Genomic DNA, 19195 nt, shown 5'->3' on the forward strand with positions numbered 1-19195 from the left:
GAGTCTAGTCATGAGCAATATCTGACTGCTGCCCCCCTGGTCTGAGTTGTACAAGCTCCGAACTAAGGTATAGATCTGAGTGACACAACTTGTACCTGCCCCTTGTTAGAAATCCAGAAGATTGCTGCTAGCCTCAATAATAGCCAACCAGAAAGTTCTGTAGGATCAGAACAACAGAATAGAAAATTTCCCTTTGGTCTGAGCTCCTTGTCTTGGTTATTAGCTGCAGGCCTCAAGCAAGCAAGCAGATGGATCTGAGACTCTTCTACTCCTAGGGACAAGGTCACACAGATGCTATCTGTTCCTTGCCTAGTATATAACCCTCAGGCCTAGGATCAGCTTCTTAACACAAGGCATAGTACCCCTTTTCTCAGCTCTCACTGGATCAGAGACCCAGCTCTGGAATATGAGCAAAAGAGCCAACTGGTACCTGTACATGATCCTTTCAAAACATCACGCCTCTTTGAGAATTCTCTTGTATTGGTGTATATATGGCCACAGCCACTAGTCCAATTTCTTCACACTAGATGCTCAATGCCAAACTCTAGGATAGGCCCAATTTCTAAAGATCTCTGTCTGTCTCTCTGTCAATCTGGGATGGATTCTCCCATCAGGACTTATTTTCTAAATCTTTATGAACAGATAAGGAAGAGCTGGACTGGACTGCTTCTTCCAACTTCGCCTTGGCCATTCTCCATTATTTTAGATCAATGTCTGGAAGGCAGTCTGTAGTAGAGTGTCCCAGGAATCTATAATTGGCATGTCTTCTTTAACACTACTTCATTTTTGAATACCAGTCTTCTCTTAATACAGTTTAAGACTGCATTAGTGTTCATGGCTGCCAAATCATACAATTGCTTTCTAATTGGAACTTACTAAAATTCACTGGCCTTTTTTTGGTGAGTTGCTTTCTAGATATGCCTTCCCATCTTATATTTCTGAAGTTGATTTTTTTTTTACAAAAGACTTTTCATTTATTCCTTCTCAACTTAGCATTACTTGATTCAGTCCAATGTTACAGACTATACAGACATTTTAAACTCTAAATGTCAAGAAGCATGTTAACTATCCCTCCCAGATTTATGGCATCTGCAAATCTGATAAGTGTGCCAACTATACCTTTGTTCAAGTCATTGATAAAAAACGTTAACTACACAGATCCCAGGGACATTCCATTGGATAACCCTCTTCTAAGATGATCACAAAGAAATCTTTTCTTATTCTTAAATTGCTATCTGTTCATCTGTCTTACATAGCTGACATGCTTATCAAATTTAAAAATTATACAGTTGGAAAGACAATTAATATACTGGATGGCTGTCTATATTCAAAATTATCAAAAGGATAGGATACTGGACCAAACCTAATAGGATGAAATTTAATATAAATGTCAAGGCAAACATTTGGGTTCAAAAAATGTCACCCATAAGACCTAGAGGAAATATGGCTAGACAGGAGTTAGTCTGAAAAAGGGATGTAGGTTTTAGTGAACCACCAGTGAGTAAGAAGTCTCCAAAGTGATGCTGAAACCAGGGAGCCCAATTTGATCTCAGGTTGTATTAGGAAATGAATAACATTTCGTAATAGCATAAAATTCCTGCTATATACTGTCCTGTGCAGACCATATATCAAAGACATTGTATTGAGTTCTACATGCTACATTTAAGGAAGAACATAACATTATAAAGTATCCAGAGAAGGAAAACTAGCTTATACAATCTACTACTCCAATCACATGAGCAACAACTTAAGGAACAAGAAGTATTTTCCCTGAAAGGCTGGGGAGACATGACAGCTGTCCACAAGTATCTGAAGAGCTGCCACCTGAAAGGGCGATTATATTTTTTCTGTGGTCCCTACAGGATAGAACCAGGAGAAAAAGGTGCCAGTTGCAGGAGAAAAATTTAGACTTAATGAAAGGAAAAACTTTCTAAGAATTAAACTATCCAAAAATGGAGTGGCCTACCACGAAGGGCAGTGGAATCTCTCCTTCATTTAAGGTTTTAAAAAAAGATTGGATTACTATGAGATTCTGTGAGTGACAATCTGTGAATTCCCTTCCAACTGTAGAATTCCATATCCCACTAACCACAAATATGTCTCCCATTTAGTAAAATTCATTTTCTTTGAACAATGCTTTGTGCTTGGTATTCCAGAAAGGCGGGAAAAAGATATACTGCCCATAGATAGCACTTAATATTTGTTAAACAGAAAATTTTAATTAAAAAAGAGTCTCCTCTCCTTTTAAAGGGGTAATATAAGCCAGCATGGTTTTAGTAAGGATCATTTTTTTCAGATGCCTTGCTCTGACCACCTAACTGAAATGATATACACAGAGGATAGTAAAAGAGAAAATAAAGGAGAGAGAATGAGGCACTTTGTGAGAGAGCAGAGCTGTGTGGGGTTCTGCGGCAGCCAAAGCCAGTATGACAGCACTGGGCACCCGAAGAGTAGGTGAAAGAGGGCTTTATAAATGAGGGGCATAGAAAAGAAAGTTAAAAAAAAAACTCATTGAATCTCACCCCCTCCAGAAAACATTAAGTAGAAGGAGGTGATTTATTCCAATTAAGATTTATGTATAATGTCATTATTATACATCTTTTATTGTTATTTCAATATTCCATTGCTTTTACTTAGAATCTTCTATGTATGGTCACATTGTCTTTTAATGCTATACCTCACAGTGCCTGGCACATAGTAGGCACTTAATAAATGCCTGTTGATACAACTCTAAAAGCAATCTGTAAGTACTAGGAGAATACAAATTGTTTCTGCTCTACTCATCTCATTGGACAAATGCTCACACTAAGAGTTGTAAAAATGGAGACTTGAACCCTAGACTTCAATCCCCAGAAGTCCTTAGTATTTCCCAGAATTCCCTATAATCTCCCACACCCTCTCTGTTCCACCATTGAAATGATGTAGTTAGTAAGTTAAAAGCTGGGATTCTGAATTGGCTAATCAGCCATGGGCACGTGGTTCATATTTTGTATCTTCTTTATTCTTGATTTCTAATACTCTTTAATAAAACCTCATAAAATATAAATATTTTTATTAGAGACAATTTAACTTTTACAGAATTAAATGTACAGAGCATATCATTCGTATGAGCATTTCACTTACAAAAGACAACTAAGTATAAACATTTAAAAATATTAAACAGTCATGTACAATATCATTTACATATAGAGGGAAAAATAAGGCCAAAAATATGGATGTCTTCGTGAAACCAGAAACTTCATGACAATCAATGTCTAATTTAATCACATTATCTGATTTGTCCTTTTCCTTTGACCTGTTTGCAACATTTAACCCTTTTCATCAACCTCTGCTCTGAGTTTTAATGACACTACTCTCTCAATTCTTCTACCTGGCACCTCCTGAGTCACTTCTGATGGCTTTTCATCCATATTATGTAAATCTAAATAAGAATATACCCCAAAGCCTCTGTGATTCTTTATCTACACTCTTTGTAACCTCATCAACAAATTATCTCTATACAGATGATTTGCAGATCTAAATACTGAGTCAGTCTCTCTCTTGAATTCCTGTCCTACATTACCAACTACCTACTAGACACTAGCAATTGGTAAGTATCTCAAATACTTAGGATGGTCATAGCAACTGGTTATCCCCCACCCCCACCCCCAACTCACTTTCTAACTTCCCTGTTTTTATTGAAGACACCTGTCATACTTCCAGCCACTCATATTTACAATTTCAATCCTTCACTCTCTTTCAACCTCCACTATATCCAATCACTTGCCAGAGCTTATAGATTGTACCTTCATCTCTCTCGGATAAAACCCTTTTTTTCTATTAGAAGCCAGAGTTCAGGGCTATCTGTCACATGGACTATTAACATAACTTCTTAATTAACCTCCCTGCCTTAAGAACTATTCCAGTCTATTTTCCATAAAGTTGCCAAATGGATGTGCCTAAAGCACATGTCTAACCATAGATCCATCCCTGCTCAAGAAGTCCATGTTTCCCTGTTGCGTCTAAAATCAAATACAAACTTCACTGATTTGTCATTAAAGCCATTCTTAATTTGACTCCAATCTACTCTTCTATCCTTACTATACATTATTTCCCTTCATATACTCTTCAGTTTATTTTTCTGTCTCTCATGCAACTATCCCCTGTTAATTGACAGACATTTATTAAGTACATATTAAGAGCCAGACACCAAGCTAGGAAATAGTCCTTGACCTTGAGAATTCCATAGTCCATTGGGAGTGGGCAACACACACATATATAAACAAAATAGATGTAATAATTTAACAGTTCCAGGTGAACAAGAAAACCTTTGTGTTAAGTCAGTGTTGTTTGACCTAAGGCTTGAAAAAACAAAAGGCAAATGTGAAGAGGGAGCACATTTTGGGCTTAGGTGATGGCCAATGCAAAGATGGATGTCATAAAGAACAGCAAGAAATCGTTTGGCTGGCATGGAAAAGGGTGTATAATGTTGGAAATATGGACTATGAATGATTTTAAATGTCAGAAAATCTTAATTTTAATCATAGATTATAGGAGCCACTGGAATTTATTGAATACAGGAATGATATGATTGGACTGGCAGTTCAAGAAAATAACTTTGACAACTATCTGGAGGATAGATTAGGATTAGAACAAGGAGAAAACCTAAGGCAAAAAAGACCAGTTAGGAAGTCACTGCAATAATCTAGGTGAGAAGTAATGTGGACCTGGGAGGTGGCTGTATCAGTAATGAGAAGGGGATGGATATAGGGGGAAGGGAGATTAAGGGGGAAAATATAATACATGGCCATAAGGTATTCTCTTCTCACTTCAGCCTCTTAAAATCCCTTGTTTCCTTTCAAGCCCAGCAGATCAAGCTCTACCTTCTATATGAGCCTCTAGCTATTTAGTGCTGTAAAAAGGAATTCTTTAATTTCTTTAATGGAGGACCTGGAAGTCCTCTTACCATAGAGATGTGTAGGGATTAATGAGCCCAGAGTGACAGGAAGTGAGGTAGGAAAAGGTTATAAAAGGAGCTAGTTGCTGACAGTTAGGGTTGGCAGTTGCAGGAAGTTGGCTGCTAGGCGTGAGTTGGTGGTTGGCATTTAGTTGCTGGAATATAAAGGCAGGCCTGAGTTTACTGAGAGGGATTTTCGACCTTTTCTGGGGTTGGATTAAACACTGATTAGGTTGATTTTGATTGGGCTGGATTGGGTTGGAACTTTGGGGGGTGGTTGTTATTAGTGGTAATTATAGGCAGTTATAGGTAAATATAGGCAGTTTTAGGTAGTAATTACAGGTAGTTATAGGATAACTAGTATAGACATTAGGAAATTTTCTTTCTCTACCTCTTTCCCATAGTTCTCTCCTTTACTATATTCATTTTACTATATTCTTTTACTATCTATCTTAATTAAATTAAATTGTTAAAAGCTGCTAAAAGTTTTCTGTTCTCTGGCTTAAAGGGATATCAATTTACAACTCTATTATATTCTTAAAGCTGCTCTCTTATTTTGTCAAAACTCTTAATTTAACCCTTACAGTACCTTCTTCAAAAGATGATTTACTTTGTACGTATTTTGCAAATACTTTTTTGTGAACATGTCCCTTAATAGGAGGTATAAAGATTTTTTGGTTTTTCTCTTTGTAACCTCAACAACCTAACCAGTGCTCTCAGTAGGCCCTTAATATTTGCTGTTTAATATTTTCATCAATTTCACAAGAGTATAATTTTTTTTATTATTAACCTGCTTTAAAAAATGACAAAGCAATCAAACATCTACCTTTCTATATAATGGCAGCATGGGGTAATGGAAAGAACAAGAGTCTGGTCACCAGAAGCCCTAATTCTACCTCTGACCACCCTACAACTTTAGCAAAGATTTGTCAGTTCCCTGGCCTGAGTTTGCTTACCTAGAACATGAAAGGACATGACTCTGTCCTAGGATTGAGAACTGAGTAGAACCTTACCCAATGCTTCTATTGACTCTTAATTTTTACAGATGAGGAAAATTTAGGCCCAGAAAGTGAAAAGGCTTGACCAAGGTTCCTTCCAGGTCAAACATTTTTTCATGCTGGAAAAGGTCAACAAAGGTGAATAAATGACATTATAAATGGAAAATTAAGTATCCAAATTTGAATAAATTATGGGGTTAAAAATGACAACAAAGGTGCTCTTAAATGATATCCATTAGAAAGAGAAAGTCAAACAGAAACTGTATGGCCTCTGAGATTTCATCAAATAAACAAAACAAATGTGAATGCCTTTTATTAAAAAAAAAAAAGGTTATAGTATGGAGCCAAAAGGTTAAAATCAATGTTAAAAAAAATCAAATGAGGAAACCCAATTTTATACCATCATTCTCAAACGCCTGTTTAATTTTTATGTCCCACTGCTGTCTCTCAAAAGGTATATTGACTAGATACCAATCAATCCTAACGAATCAAGTAATAAATGCAGTGTAGCTAACTTGGTACATAATGAAGGTTTAGGACAAAATTGCCTATGCTGAATGCTTGGAATAATATAGTTATATAAAAGTCTAATTTGCATTTCCATTGCAAGGAAAACTATTCCAAATTTCCTTTCTTATGCTAGTAAAGCCATATGATACATAGCCTGCATCCACTAGAGATACCTGGGCTATCTGCCATCAATGAAGTCAAGACTTTTATGTTTCATGTATATGTTTCATGAGGAAAATAAGATCTAATTCCTATTTTGTTCTTTTGAGTTTTGCTTTTTATACTTTTTAAAAGAACAGATGACCCTTGAATGCTACTACAGGAGACAGGTTTAAAGATGAATATAAAGATGATCTTTTCATTAAACCTCTAAATGATTATCAGAAAATAGCTTTTAAAAAATTTTTTTTTAAATCCGATTTTCTCAATTTGCAAAACAAATGTTTTACAAAATTCAGAGTTTCTGAATTCAAAATAGCCAAGAAATCTTAATGTAATCTACTTGATATTTCTTCAGGCTGAGGAATTATACTTTTTAAGTAGATAAGAGTTTTAAGAAATAGATATACAAACTCAGTTGGAGTTTCCTAATTTGCAACACTACAGTAACTATGAAAAAAAGAATGATCTCTACAAAATATCAACTCAAAAGTAAAGCTCATATAAATGTTACATCTCCTTATAAGATTGTTTCAGCTATTTCAATAAACTACAGAAAAGTTTAAAATGCCCCAGCAGAGCCTAGAGGTGTTCCTGACTGATTACTCAAAGGCTTTGTCAATGGAAGCTTTGGCAGGCCCAACACAAGGCTGCAAGTTTTTGATATCTATTGTCTGACAATTAGCATAGCTAAGTTCAAAGAGGCTCTTTGCTAAACTGGATGAATTTTGCAACTACAGTAACTCTAAGAAATGACCTACCAAGTGGTAGAGGAGTACCGATCTGAATTGTTGGAGGAAATACTCACCTGGATGAAATTTTAAATCATCGAAGTATTATATTTTTGTTTAATTTGTTGTTGTTGTTGTTTTTTCCAACTATGGATTTATACCAAAATTCTAAATAGTATTTGGATGAGCAGTAAACTTATGCCCTGCTCTGAGATCAAAATGTACAAATTCACACATTGAAACAACAAAAGATATTTTACAAAATGTCTTACTATTAACTTAAAAAGGCTCCTATCAAATGCTAATACTGATTAGAATTCTCCATTATCACTACCCAGTGTAACCAAAGCATTCATATCATCTAGTCTACTTTTAGGACTGATAAGTAAATGTTCCCATGTGACACTGTTGCTTAATTTTTAATTATAGCAGGCTTTAAAACATAATTTCTATTCCATGGGGAATTATACAATGTCAAAGCTAAAAGAGACCTTGGAGATTAGATTAGTCCAAGTCCTTCATTTTAGAGATGAGGAAACTAACCCTCAAAGAAATCAAGTGAGTTGGCTCAATACTATATGCTTTGATTTAAAAATGTTAAGTGTAGGTCTCCTTTTGATAACCCTAATCTCCTCTTTCTACAAAATCCCAAAACTAATATTCTACTTTGAGTTGATATATCCTTAAATGAAAAACATCAACTTTGTTTTAAACATATAATCTCAATAAGACTTGTCAGTATGTTTGTCATATATTTCCATCAATAAAAGAGCAATTCTTTCAAGTTACCATCATATACATAGAATATGTTAAATATTCCATCCACCTCAGTTACTACACTCATTATCACACTCAAGCTTGATTAAGAAAGAAGGCCCAAGAGCCCTAATTTTAATAGAAATTAACATATCATCTCTGCTTAGATTCTTCCTATTTTGAAAAACTGCAGGGAGTTTAAAAATAAGTATTACCCAGTGTCTGCATACCCCCTTTTCTACCTACTTCACGCTAACTTTGCCTGACATGGGAATAGTCCTATAACCACCTCAAAAATGAAAATGAATAATCTTAAATGATCTCCTTTAAAAAAATACAACCAGAAATTTGAGATTCTAAGACCTCACTATGACTCACTGCTAAATAAGCAAACTCACCAACAATATTCATTTCTAAATTTCCTCTCTGGACTAGGAAAGAAGCAGTAGTGCTTTTGAAGGTCTCCTAACAAGTTGAGCAGTGTATCCCACAAGCATGAACTAGTAGTAAACCACTTACTATCTTGATAATAACACAATTTAAAAACTAACTCCAGAACCGAAATTTCTCTCAATTGTAAAGGTTCCAGTAAAAAAAAAATGGCTTTCTTAAAATTAACCTATTTATTTCTTTAAGATGTCCAAGTTTTTAAAATCACTTTAGAAATTTTTATAAAGATAACATGGATACCACTACCATAATATTTTAAGTAGTTTTCCTCACTCCCAAAGATTGAGGGGGAAAGAAGGGAGAAAAGGAAAGAAGTAGTTGCTATTACATAAAATGGATGACAAGGATTACTTCTGTCAGAGGACAGAATAGGAAAATTGAGGTTTATGTCTATCTTGGGAAGATAGCAGTAGCTTTTTATTAAATCATATACTATATTTAAGAAAAGTGTTAATGGGGGAATAAAAATTACATCATTGTCACATTTAGAAAGGAGGGATAATTACAAAATGCTACCTTGTTTATTAAAAAAAGATTCCTTTTAAGAACCATCTGCCCCTCCCTCCTCTACAAGTCTGTTTATTCAGTGTCAAGTAACCCTACAGGTCCAGTTTCTCTTCAGATTCTTTCGATCTATTTAAAAAAAAAAAACACCTCATATATGCCTGTCTTGTAGATGTAAAATAACTTTCCATCTCCAAACTGTCTTCAACCTCTGGTCACTGAGTCATCTTTTAAGATTTAAAGTGAGGGTTTTTTTTTTGGGGGGGGGCTGGTATAAATTGATTGGTAGAGCCATGAAAGCAACACAAACATAGATTGTTGTGAATGTGGTTAATAGAGACATTAAATTTCAAAGCATGGCATCAAAAAAAACGTTACATGCTTCTGTCTATCACTTCTGTTCATTCATTGTTTCTTTGGCTTCATTAATTGTGCTAAGACGTTTACATTTCCTCTATTAATTTTCTATAAAAGGCATTTTCCTAATTAATTCTATTTTATCATATTTTTAAACGGCTGCAGGCATATAGCCCCAGAGAGCTTAACTCTAGACTTTCTGCTTTTTTCAGGTAAGCAATTTTGACTGAACAGAAGCTGTTCAAATATTAAAGGCACTCAGATGACAGGAGTTTACCTAGTAGCATACATGGTATGTGACACATCCCTTTCAACTAGCTTTCTTTTCCTTCTTAATAATAATAGCAAAACCGAAAATGTTGATCAGAGATAACTTAACAGTAGCACGTTCACTTGGGCTATTTATATGAATAATCAAGTTACAATAGTCACATCTGAAAATTACAGGCTAGGTAGTTAAAACAGATGCTTCTTACGTTCCTTCATATGTACTGTGGCTCCCTTTGCCAATACCGTCAAGCGTTAGGCAAGAACTAAAGTATAAACATCTGCAACACCTCTCCCCTTTTTGTTAACATTCTTTCACACATTTTACTGTTCACTCCCCCCAAAAAGGCAGATTAAGATTGTAAAAATAGCGAAATTGGGACCATCTGTTCAATAGCATCGCAAAACCGAATGAAACATGAATAAACAAAAACATGGCGAAAGTGGCCTGGGGTTGTTACACTGTCAGATCATTTTTCCAAGCCCAACATCAAGGCTTTTGTTACAACCAAAGCGGTCATTTGCATGGAGAACCAACAGGGTTTCTTCTTCTTCAGCGTTTCCCAGATCGTAACACACACTCACTCTCTACCATCCACACAGACAAATCTTTCGTCTTGCAAACAAACAATACTGATAAACACACATCTATTCGCAACGACAGAATCTACAGACTCCCCCGAACACTCTGAATACAGAATAGTTTGCTGCTGCAGCGTAATTTGGGTATAAAAATAACAGACAAACCTTTGGAGCGCTGCCCCAGCCGGAGTTCCTCTCTCTCTCCCTCTGCTCTGCTGTTACTGACAAGATCAGGCTGAGATTAACAAGTCCATGCTACTCTATCAACCTGACTCCTCAGGTTTTTCCTATGCACTTCATTAGCTTTAAATTCACTACAAACTTTTCCCAAAGTTAAAATAATGAATTAGTAAAGAGCGAAGCCGGGGGGGGGGGGGGGGGGGTGTAAAATGGTGGGAGGGGGTGAAGAGGGGGAGGGGGAAAGGGATACAACTAAAGCCAGGGCGATCACTACAGCAGTTCCTTTCATGCTTCTGTATAGTTAAGGCTGTGTCAGCACTTTTCACTCCAAACACCCCATTTTTAGGGTGAAATAACGCTTGCAGGTAAATGTGCTTATAACACATATCTAGCAGCACCCTTCATTTAAAAAATTAGTTTAAGAAATCATTTCTTTTTTTTTAATTGATATTATATAAGGGGAAAAAAGAAAAGAGAATTCATGTTTTTTAGTATTCCCAACAACCAGTAATACTGTTTCCCTACAAATGAATAAAACACTGTCTTTAAAAATTTAAATTCTACAATCCTTTCTGTTCACCAGCAACGAAAAACTGAAGAACAGTACCTCTTAGGGTCTTTTAACAATTGAATTATTAGTGTTCAAAACTGCATGAATAAAAATTATTTTAAACTTTAAAGCAAATGCTCACAAAAAGCATAGGCTTATAGTTCAGAATGCTTAAGTAGTTTGCCCAGGAGAGATGCAGAACAGTTACAGGTCATAAACTTCTTTCCCCAAACTATTCCATCAATCTTTCTAGGAATGAAGTACCAGATTAGTCTTTGATGTTATAAAACTTGGTCTTGCTACTGAGACTTCCAAAAGATATCAGTAAATGATTATTTTTTTAAGATGGAAAATTATTACTTGGGATGCAGGATTAATATCCACAGTTCCAAATAGTATGGGTACCTAATATCTGGCTCACTGAACTAAAAGTAAAAATATTCCCCAGAGGGAAAGTTATACTCTATCTCTAAAAAGAGCTACCAAGCTAAAAGCAGAAATGCTTCATTCATAAGGTGCAAGGCAAATATAAAACAAATTCCTTAATGTTAAAAATAAAAATTCTAAGCTAAATAGTCTCTCGTACAAACTTTATGAGTAAAGGATCAGTGCTAGCTATTCCTGGTACTAATCTTAGCTACTATGCAATTAACCTTAGTATATGGTACAAAGTTATAAATTTATCACTTCAGCCATCAAAATTAGATCTGCTGGCTTTCATTAGCTCCTTTTTGATTAGTTTAAGTTCTAATTCCTAATAGAATTTTTTTTAAATTCTGAATATGACTTATAATCTATCATTTATTTAGAAGTAATGTGATTTTTTTAAGCCCTCTGGTAAGTCAGAAAAAGTTTTAATTAACACATTACTGTATTTTAGATCACTTTTAGATAACTTTCCACCCTACTGGATGCTATAACTTTAATGTTATCTGTATTTCTCTGTGCAGTACTCAGACTTTAAAAAAAAGGGAGAAATATATTAAAAGCATCTATTTTTTCAAATTAAAAATATTTTATGAAGTTCCCAATAAAACTTATGACTATTTTCATTAAAAAGTGACAAATCAGTTTAAAGAAACTTAAAGCATTGTTAAAATTTCTTGCTATTTTATCCAATTAATCTTCAATAACAGAAGTTTAACTCAGCATGTTAAAGAAAATAATTTATCAGTTTACATTGGATATCAACTATTCCAAAGCTAAGATTTAAAAACTATTAAACAAATATCTATCTTATCTATAAATTAATTTAAGATGCTCAATCTTTTTCTTGTTTTAACAGGAAATCAGACTTCCTAACCTCAGATGAGAAACTCAAGAAGCTTTCCATGAAATCATTCTAAGTCAACAACTGTAACCTTAAACCAATGACATGCTTACAATGCACAAACTATATAAATATTTATACATGCTACCAAGAAGGGTAAATCAGTTGACATTCAGCAATTAAAGCTGCCTCTCTGAAGTTGCAATACTTAAAGGTTAAAGATTAGACATGCTCCCTCTTGTGTTAAACTAAGAATGCATGCTGTTTTCTCTGACATGCCAGTGCCACAGCCATCTGTTCCATTAAGTAAACCCCTTAAACTTTGGCTACTACCCCTTCTCCCACCAAATCTTCTAGTTAAAAGTAATCACTTAGTACCCTGTTTTGTATGTACTGCCCTATGGGGGGAGGGTGGGAACCACGAATATTATAGTTATTTTTAAATATTTACTGCATAGCATCAAAAACTGCATCGTTCACAATTAAATCCTTGGAGCTAAATATAACCAAAGTGCCAGGAAGAAGAGGTTTGCCTTCAGTTCACAAGGCTAATAATTCATATACTGAATGAACCCTGTCACTCAAGCAACAGAAACCTGAGGTGGGAACCAGAAAAATCTCACCAGTCAGACCAGATTTCTACTAATAATCACTCATCTAAGGGCTACAGCCTTTAGAAGGAATACCATTTATAGTTTCCACCAAATGAATGGGGCACATTTACTTAAGTGGTGTACTAGGAAGTTTCGTTCATACAAGGTTTCTGAAGCTTAGAGCTTACATTAGCTTTTTTGACAGACACAGGGCGGGGGGTGGGGGGGTGGGTGAGAGGTGTTCTGGAATTTTGGCCAAGAAAATAAATACATTTGAGTATCGACATGAGGGGGCCACCAACTCGAAGCCGGAAGCACGTTGTGTGTGTGTATGTGTGTGTGTGTGTGTGTGTGTGTCTGCCGGGCGGGGGGACAATTGACCTGTCGCCCCCGCCCCGTTTCATTCACTCAGGAGGGTAAGTGAAGTCTCTCCAGTAGGCTCGGCCAGCATTTTAGCCCTGGTCCTGGGTACCCCAGGGATGTCCAGGAAGATCTGACTCTAGATTGTTCCTCGGCTTCTGCCGGGGGGAAGAGTTGGGACTGACCACTTAGGTTGTCTCCCTCCTCGGAAGGCTGGTCCCGGACTGGCTTCGCTCCCGGAGGTAGCAGCGAGAGTAGAGGCGCCAGTTCTGGGGTTAGGGAAGGGATTGCTGAAACCAGGGAGAAGGGCAGAGGGGCCCGGCTTTCGCCCGGGGAACCGGCTCAGCTCGTTCCCAGGGGCGGAGAGACAGAGACGGATTCGAAGGAAAAATAGGGCGGGGCTGCATGAATGCAGATTAAGGAAGCCGCCCCGACCCCCGAAGTTTTAAGAGTTCCGAGGCAGACACCACCAGCGCGAGAGGACACTCTGGGCCCGGCCCCGGCCCCCCTCCGTTCCGACATTCCTCGTCCTCTTCTTCTTCCTCCTCTGCCTCCACCTACTCTGGGCGGAGGGAGCCGAAGGGCAGCCAGCTCCTCCAGGACCAGAGCGCGCACGGGTGAGGGGTGGGTGGGGAGCAGAGGAGAACTACGGAGCGCGCCTTGGGGGGAGAGAGGGAGTCGAGAGCGCGCGGAAAGAGGACTGGGGGCGGGGGCGGGGCCGAGTCGAGCAGCGGTTGAGGCAGTTGGAACGTTAGGAACGTCCAGGAGGTCCCGGTCACCCACTCCGGAGCCGGGACGTAGCTGCCCTCCCCCGCGCCCTCCCACTTCCCAGGGCCCAGGCCCAGACCCGCCTCCCTTCCTGGGTCCTGGCTATCCTGCAAGTCCCCACATCGGTGGCCAACGGAAGGCTGCCCTCCGCCCAGCGTGGGAGTCACAGAAGGAGGGGAAAGGATGGGGGGACTCACTAGGTTCTGAGGAGGGGGTCCTGGCGGGGGTAACCCTGTTCCCGCCACCGGCGTCGCAGTCTCCTGAGTGGTCGATTCACTCCTCCCCCCCTCAGCTTCCACACCCCCTTCGCCCCTCCCCCCAAGCAACTTACTATCTCCCCGAACACCGCAAAACTCCTCAAACTCCCCACCCCCACCAGACACGCCCCCTCTCCCTACCTTCCCCCCCCAACTCCCGCCTCCGCCGCAGTCCACACATTTGGTTTGCCAAAGTAGCTGTCAATCAAGGAGATTTCTCTCCTTATTGGGCCTACAGACTGCCAGTATATTCCCGGAGTTCCTGGTTTCCCATCCACGAAAAGTGGTCCTGCATAGTGGCGTTCCTGATTGGCCATGATTCTAAGGCTCGGAGCAGGGCGTCTTCAGTAGCCCAAGAAATTTTACACACGTTCTTGGAACTAGAAAGCATCTTTCGCCCAGGTCTCCTTGTTCCGAACAAAATTTGTTCATGGATTGAACATCTAAGTATTAAATATGTGGGCATTGGTCATATTAATCAAGTCTGGCTGGCCCCCCAACATGTCAGATTCGGGAGGAAAATAGGTCCCTGATTGGCCCCTGGGCGACCCCGGACCAAGTGTGAACCGTCACGATACCCCGGCGTCTCAAAAACGAAATACGCCTTCCTCCCTTCTTTTCGGTCCAGTAAAAAGCGTCTTCGCAGCCTACACTTTCTTATGATTGGAAGAGCGCCATGAAAGGAAGTAATTGATTGGGCCATCACGACGTCCTTCCACGCAACCCTGCCCAGAGCTGTGCGTTCTTCCGCCACCACAGGCGGTTGGGCGGAAGCGATTGGCTAAAACGCCTGCTCCCTCCCGGTAATGGGTGGAGGCGAGGTGGGAGGGAGAGGAGAGCTGTCTGTTACCCGCCATGCACCGCGGCCCGGAGGTGGCTCCCTTTGGTCTGTAATGTTTTGGCCAATCCAAAATGGCGGTGCAGGAATCAGCTGCTCAGCTTTCCATGACCCTGAAGGTGCAGGAGTATCCAACCCTCAAGGTGGGTTCCCAGGGTCTGCCCTGTGGGAAAAGAAGGCCCTGCGTCCTCCCCGCGGGAGGGAGACTAATGGGCCTCGGGCCAGAGCGCCCCACTGTCCGGGGCGGGTGGGGACTCGCCTCCCCCCACCGGAGCGGAGGGCGCGGGGTCGGTCCACGCCCCCGGCAATCTGGCCTTGGGCCGAAGTGGCGGGCGCGGGCCCTAGGCGGGGGACACTCCTGCCAGAGGAGGGACCGTGGGGGTGGGGGGGAGGCCTGGTCTGAGGGCGTGGGAGAGTGACCACCCAGGAGGGGGCGGGGAGGGCGACTGATGCTTCTCCGCCCCCAGCTGGTGTGAGAAGGGTTAATTGGGCGAGGGGCTGGTGGGGCAGAAAAGAGCCGCACCGTCCACTGATACCTCCTGAATGTCATGGCTTTTTACAACCTTTTACCTAAAGTAACGATTCAGGGATCCTGATAGGGTGGGGGGCACGGGGCTGAGGAGCGAGAGTCCCCTAATTTAGAGCCTTTATAGAGTCAAGATAGACTCGAGACGTGTAAGATCCTAGGTGGAAAGCTGGAATGTATCCTGGGGTCATCCAGTCCAATCTCTTCCCTTTTACAGAAGAGGAACTGAGGTCCAGAGAGGAAAGAAGATTTACCCAGTGAGAGTCAGGATTTGAACCCAGGACATAGAATGCTATAGTTTCCGTCTCGGAAGGAACCTTAGACGTCAACTATCCGACTCTCATTTTACAAGTGAAACCAGAATAGAGATCACACATGGGTACCAAATTACAACGCAGGGATTTGAATCCCGATCTTTTGATCCCCAATTTATCCTGCTTTTCACTTACTGTACTTGGCTGCCTCACCCAGTCCTGAGGGAGAATAAATCATGGGGTTTAGAGCTAGAATAGACCTTAAGAGTTGTCCAACTCCCTTATTTTACAAATGAGAAAACTGAGATTTGAAGGAGAGGAAACCAAGGTTATACTGTAATTATGTGGAGGAATTTTTACCAGATGTTCTGACTTCAAATGTAGGACTTTTTAGTTTACACCACAACTGGCTGGTGAAGGTTTATGGGAGGTGGGGGAGGAAGTCACTTGGAGAGTAAAGGAAAGATTGTCATGATGAGGTAGTATTTAAAACCCCAGCTGTTTGCAAGTAAACATCACATGACAAGGTGATGAGTTCTGTGTGAGTTCTTGGGAGCAAATGAATGGAAAAAGAATGGTAAAGGAAAAAAATCTTTTAAAGATTTCATGATTTTGTCCAATATGTTCTCTGTCACTCAGGTCACTGATTTTCTTTGAGTTGAAGTTCTGTTGAATAATTTCTCCAGGAAACATTTATTAAGGTGTTGTGGGTAGTATTTGATAAGGCACAAGCACAGATAACACACCCCAGTGACATTTGATTTCATCAGTATGGGTAGTATCTCCTCTGATAGCAACCCCTCTGTGACCTGGTAGAAAAGTCTTCAAGAGATTTTGTGATCAAAAAATTTATCATCTGCAAACATCGTGGTGTAGAGCTTCTCCAAATTATGCTGTCCATCATCAGACCCATAAAGTCTGCCTTATAATAAAGATACCTTTATTTCAGTGATTATTTGAGATTCTTCTTGCAAGATGTCCAGTCTCCCATTTCAGTGCCTTCAGACTGGTTGGTAGGCACCTATACCTGCCTCTTAGATAGAATACCCATTTTCCTCTGTCAGGACTTGTGTGCATCTCTGGCATGGCATGAGGGCTTTCTTTGCTCAGTTTAGTGCCTTGAGAATTGCTTTCTGTATACTTTGTATTTGCTTACTTATACATGTTGCACCCTCTTTTCTTCCAATAGAATTGACAGCTGCTTAAAGGCAGGGACTATTTTTGTTTCAGCCTTTGTATACCCTACACCTGATATATAACACCTTGTGTTAATGAACCTTTAATAAGTACCTATTGAATGAAATAGATTTAAAGATAGAAAGAACTGTAATGATCATATTATATTGTCCATCCTCCCTCACCCCCCACCTCATTTTACAGATGGGGAAACTCAAACCTAGAGGGAAATTATTTCTCCCATGGTCTCATAATCAAAGGTCATCATTTGAATCCAAGGCCTCTAGCTCTAAAGTGAACACCCTTTAAAGTTGTATGACACCCTCCATTCAGTAAATCTTATGATCTTATATAAATCACTCATCTAAATCACATACCATTATCGCTAATTTAACCTATAATATTACATTTAACAAATGTACTTGATCATATATTTGTACCACATTCACATAACAAATCTTTGATCATTTAATGTGTAGAGTGCAGCTTCCAAGAATTAAACTCATTAAAATTTCAAGGTCATAAGATTATTAGAAATATATTTACTCTGTTTTTTGGTTCAAAGAATAACAGTGTAGAGAAAAAAACAACATCACCAGAACTAAGTCCAAATTCCTCCCACCATGTCCTACCTGTGTGACCTTGAGTGAGTTCTTTCTTTGTTATTAGGCCTCAGTTTCCTCATCTGTAAAATTCAAGATTTGAATTCTCCAACTATCCAAAGCCCCTTTCAACTCTAAATTTCTGGTGCCAGTCAGCAAAAGTAATGGATTCAGTTCCTGGCAAGCCACTGCTTTGTTCCCTTCCAGAAGAACAGGCTGCACTTCCTAATCCTGGTGAGCCATTAAGCTAGTCACAAGCACCACTGAATGAGGGTACTTATGAATTAGTGTGACTCTGTCTACCCTATTGGAAATCATTCAGAGGATTATTTGCATAATGTCATTATGCCAAGGACAGCTCATGCATTGGGTTTTAATAACTAACAAGCATTGGAGTATAAGGAGAGAGATGAGAAATAATAGAACCACATCTGTGTTTCACAAACCAAGTGAATGGAGACAAATGAGGAAGACTGTCTTCTAGTCCAAATGGGTGATTATCATAGAAAAAGAAAAGAATGGACTTTAAATACCTGGTGACATATTTGAAATAAGCTAGGAAAGTTTATGAAAGAGTTGGAAGAATACTAAATTCTTCTTGATTCTCAGTGGTCATTTTTATTTGTGGACAATAAATGGGGTCATGTTCATAGCCTTTCTTAGTTTTTTGGCATATCAGCATTAAATATGCTCTAGTTACTAAATAAGGAAATTGCTAAGCAGAAAAGACTTTCCTAACTCTTTACATGGCATAATTTAATGGAAAGTAGAAAGGAAATTATGTTCTCCAGAAGTAGTCACATCAATAGGGATTTGTTACTTAATCCAAAATTATCATTTGGATCAAAGATCTACTCAACATTCTTTGATTAAATAATGACTAATCACTAATAAGAGAGGATTACAAATAAAGTGGGCTTTGTAGGTACAGATTTGATTTTGTTTCTTCATTTTGTTTATTAAAAAATTTGCCATGATAAATTAAACTTTGACTATTTTTTCTTCCAAATTCTTTGAGTGTACCATACATGATTTCCTTTCTTCTTGATATTTATGTGAATGGTAAGCACTTAATGAATGTTTGTTGGTGGATTATTTCATTTCTGAGTCAGCATTTCTTAGACTGCATTTAGAAATGGTGCACAGTTAGAGCAGAGCCTCAGTGGGTCGCTGTAAGGGACCCTGGCTTAGTAGTAATAGTTTTAGCAATGGCAAAATAAAGAACAGAATGTAGTGCAAAGAATAGAATGTCCTTGCAAAAACAGGGAGTTTTAAAGAGGCTTGGCATAAAGAATAATAAAATTCTTAGGATAAAGTGTCTCATCTTGGCTGTAGCTTCCCAGCTCTATAAGATATGCAGAAGAAATCTGAAGAAGAGAAAATGGCTGAAAGTTGTGACTATAGAAGGTTTGAATTGTGTTTTGCCATCTTAATGCCTTTCTTTCCTCCCACTTTCCCAGGAACAGGATTACAGGGTTCTCCCAAGACAAGCAAAGGAAACACAAACCAAATGGTGGTGATGTGTATATAATGTATTAATTATTACTTTGTGATAACATAATTTAGTGGGA

At 39.0% G+C, this 19195-nt stretch overlaps 2 protein-coding genes across 8 annotated transcripts in view; one reads left to right on the top strand and one right to left on the bottom strand.

Annotated features, from left to right (window-relative positions):
- Positions 1-10531, bottom strand: part of CTBP1 (C-terminal binding protein 1) — a 558787-nt gene extending 548256 nt beyond the window's left edge. For 5 of the 6 annotated variants that reach the window (XM_007496866.3, XM_007496867.3, XM_056803648.1 and 2 more), the window contains exon 1: positions 10416-10468. The gene's annotated coding sequence lies outside the window, so the exon portion shown is untranslated. Of the gene's footprint in view, positions 1-10415 lie in introns of all 6 variants that reach the window. The other variant, XM_056803644.1, reaches the window with a different exon arrangement.
- Positions 10532-14937: 4406 nt separating this feature from the next.
- The window catches only part of MAEA (macrophage erythroblast attacher, E3 ubiquitin ligase), a 181907-nt gene continuing 177649 nt past the window's right edge, over positions 14938-19195 (top strand). Inside the window, exon 1 of one of the 2 annotated variants that reach the window (XM_001365447.4) lies at positions 14938-15209. In XM_001365447.4, the coding sequence (XP_001365484.1) occupies positions 15141-15209 (69 nt within the window). In that variant the 5' untranslated portion in view covers positions 14938-15140. The remainder of the gene's footprint in view (positions 15210-19195) is intronic. The other variant, XM_016423369.2, reaches the window with a different exon arrangement.

This window comes from Monodelphis domestica, chromosome 6, assembly GCF_027887165.1.
Source record: "Monodelphis domestica isolate mMonDom1 chromosome 6, mMonDom1.pri, whole genome shotgun sequence".
Classification (NCBI taxonomy): domain Eukaryota; kingdom Metazoa; phylum Chordata; class Mammalia; order Didelphimorphia; family Didelphidae; genus Monodelphis; species Monodelphis domestica.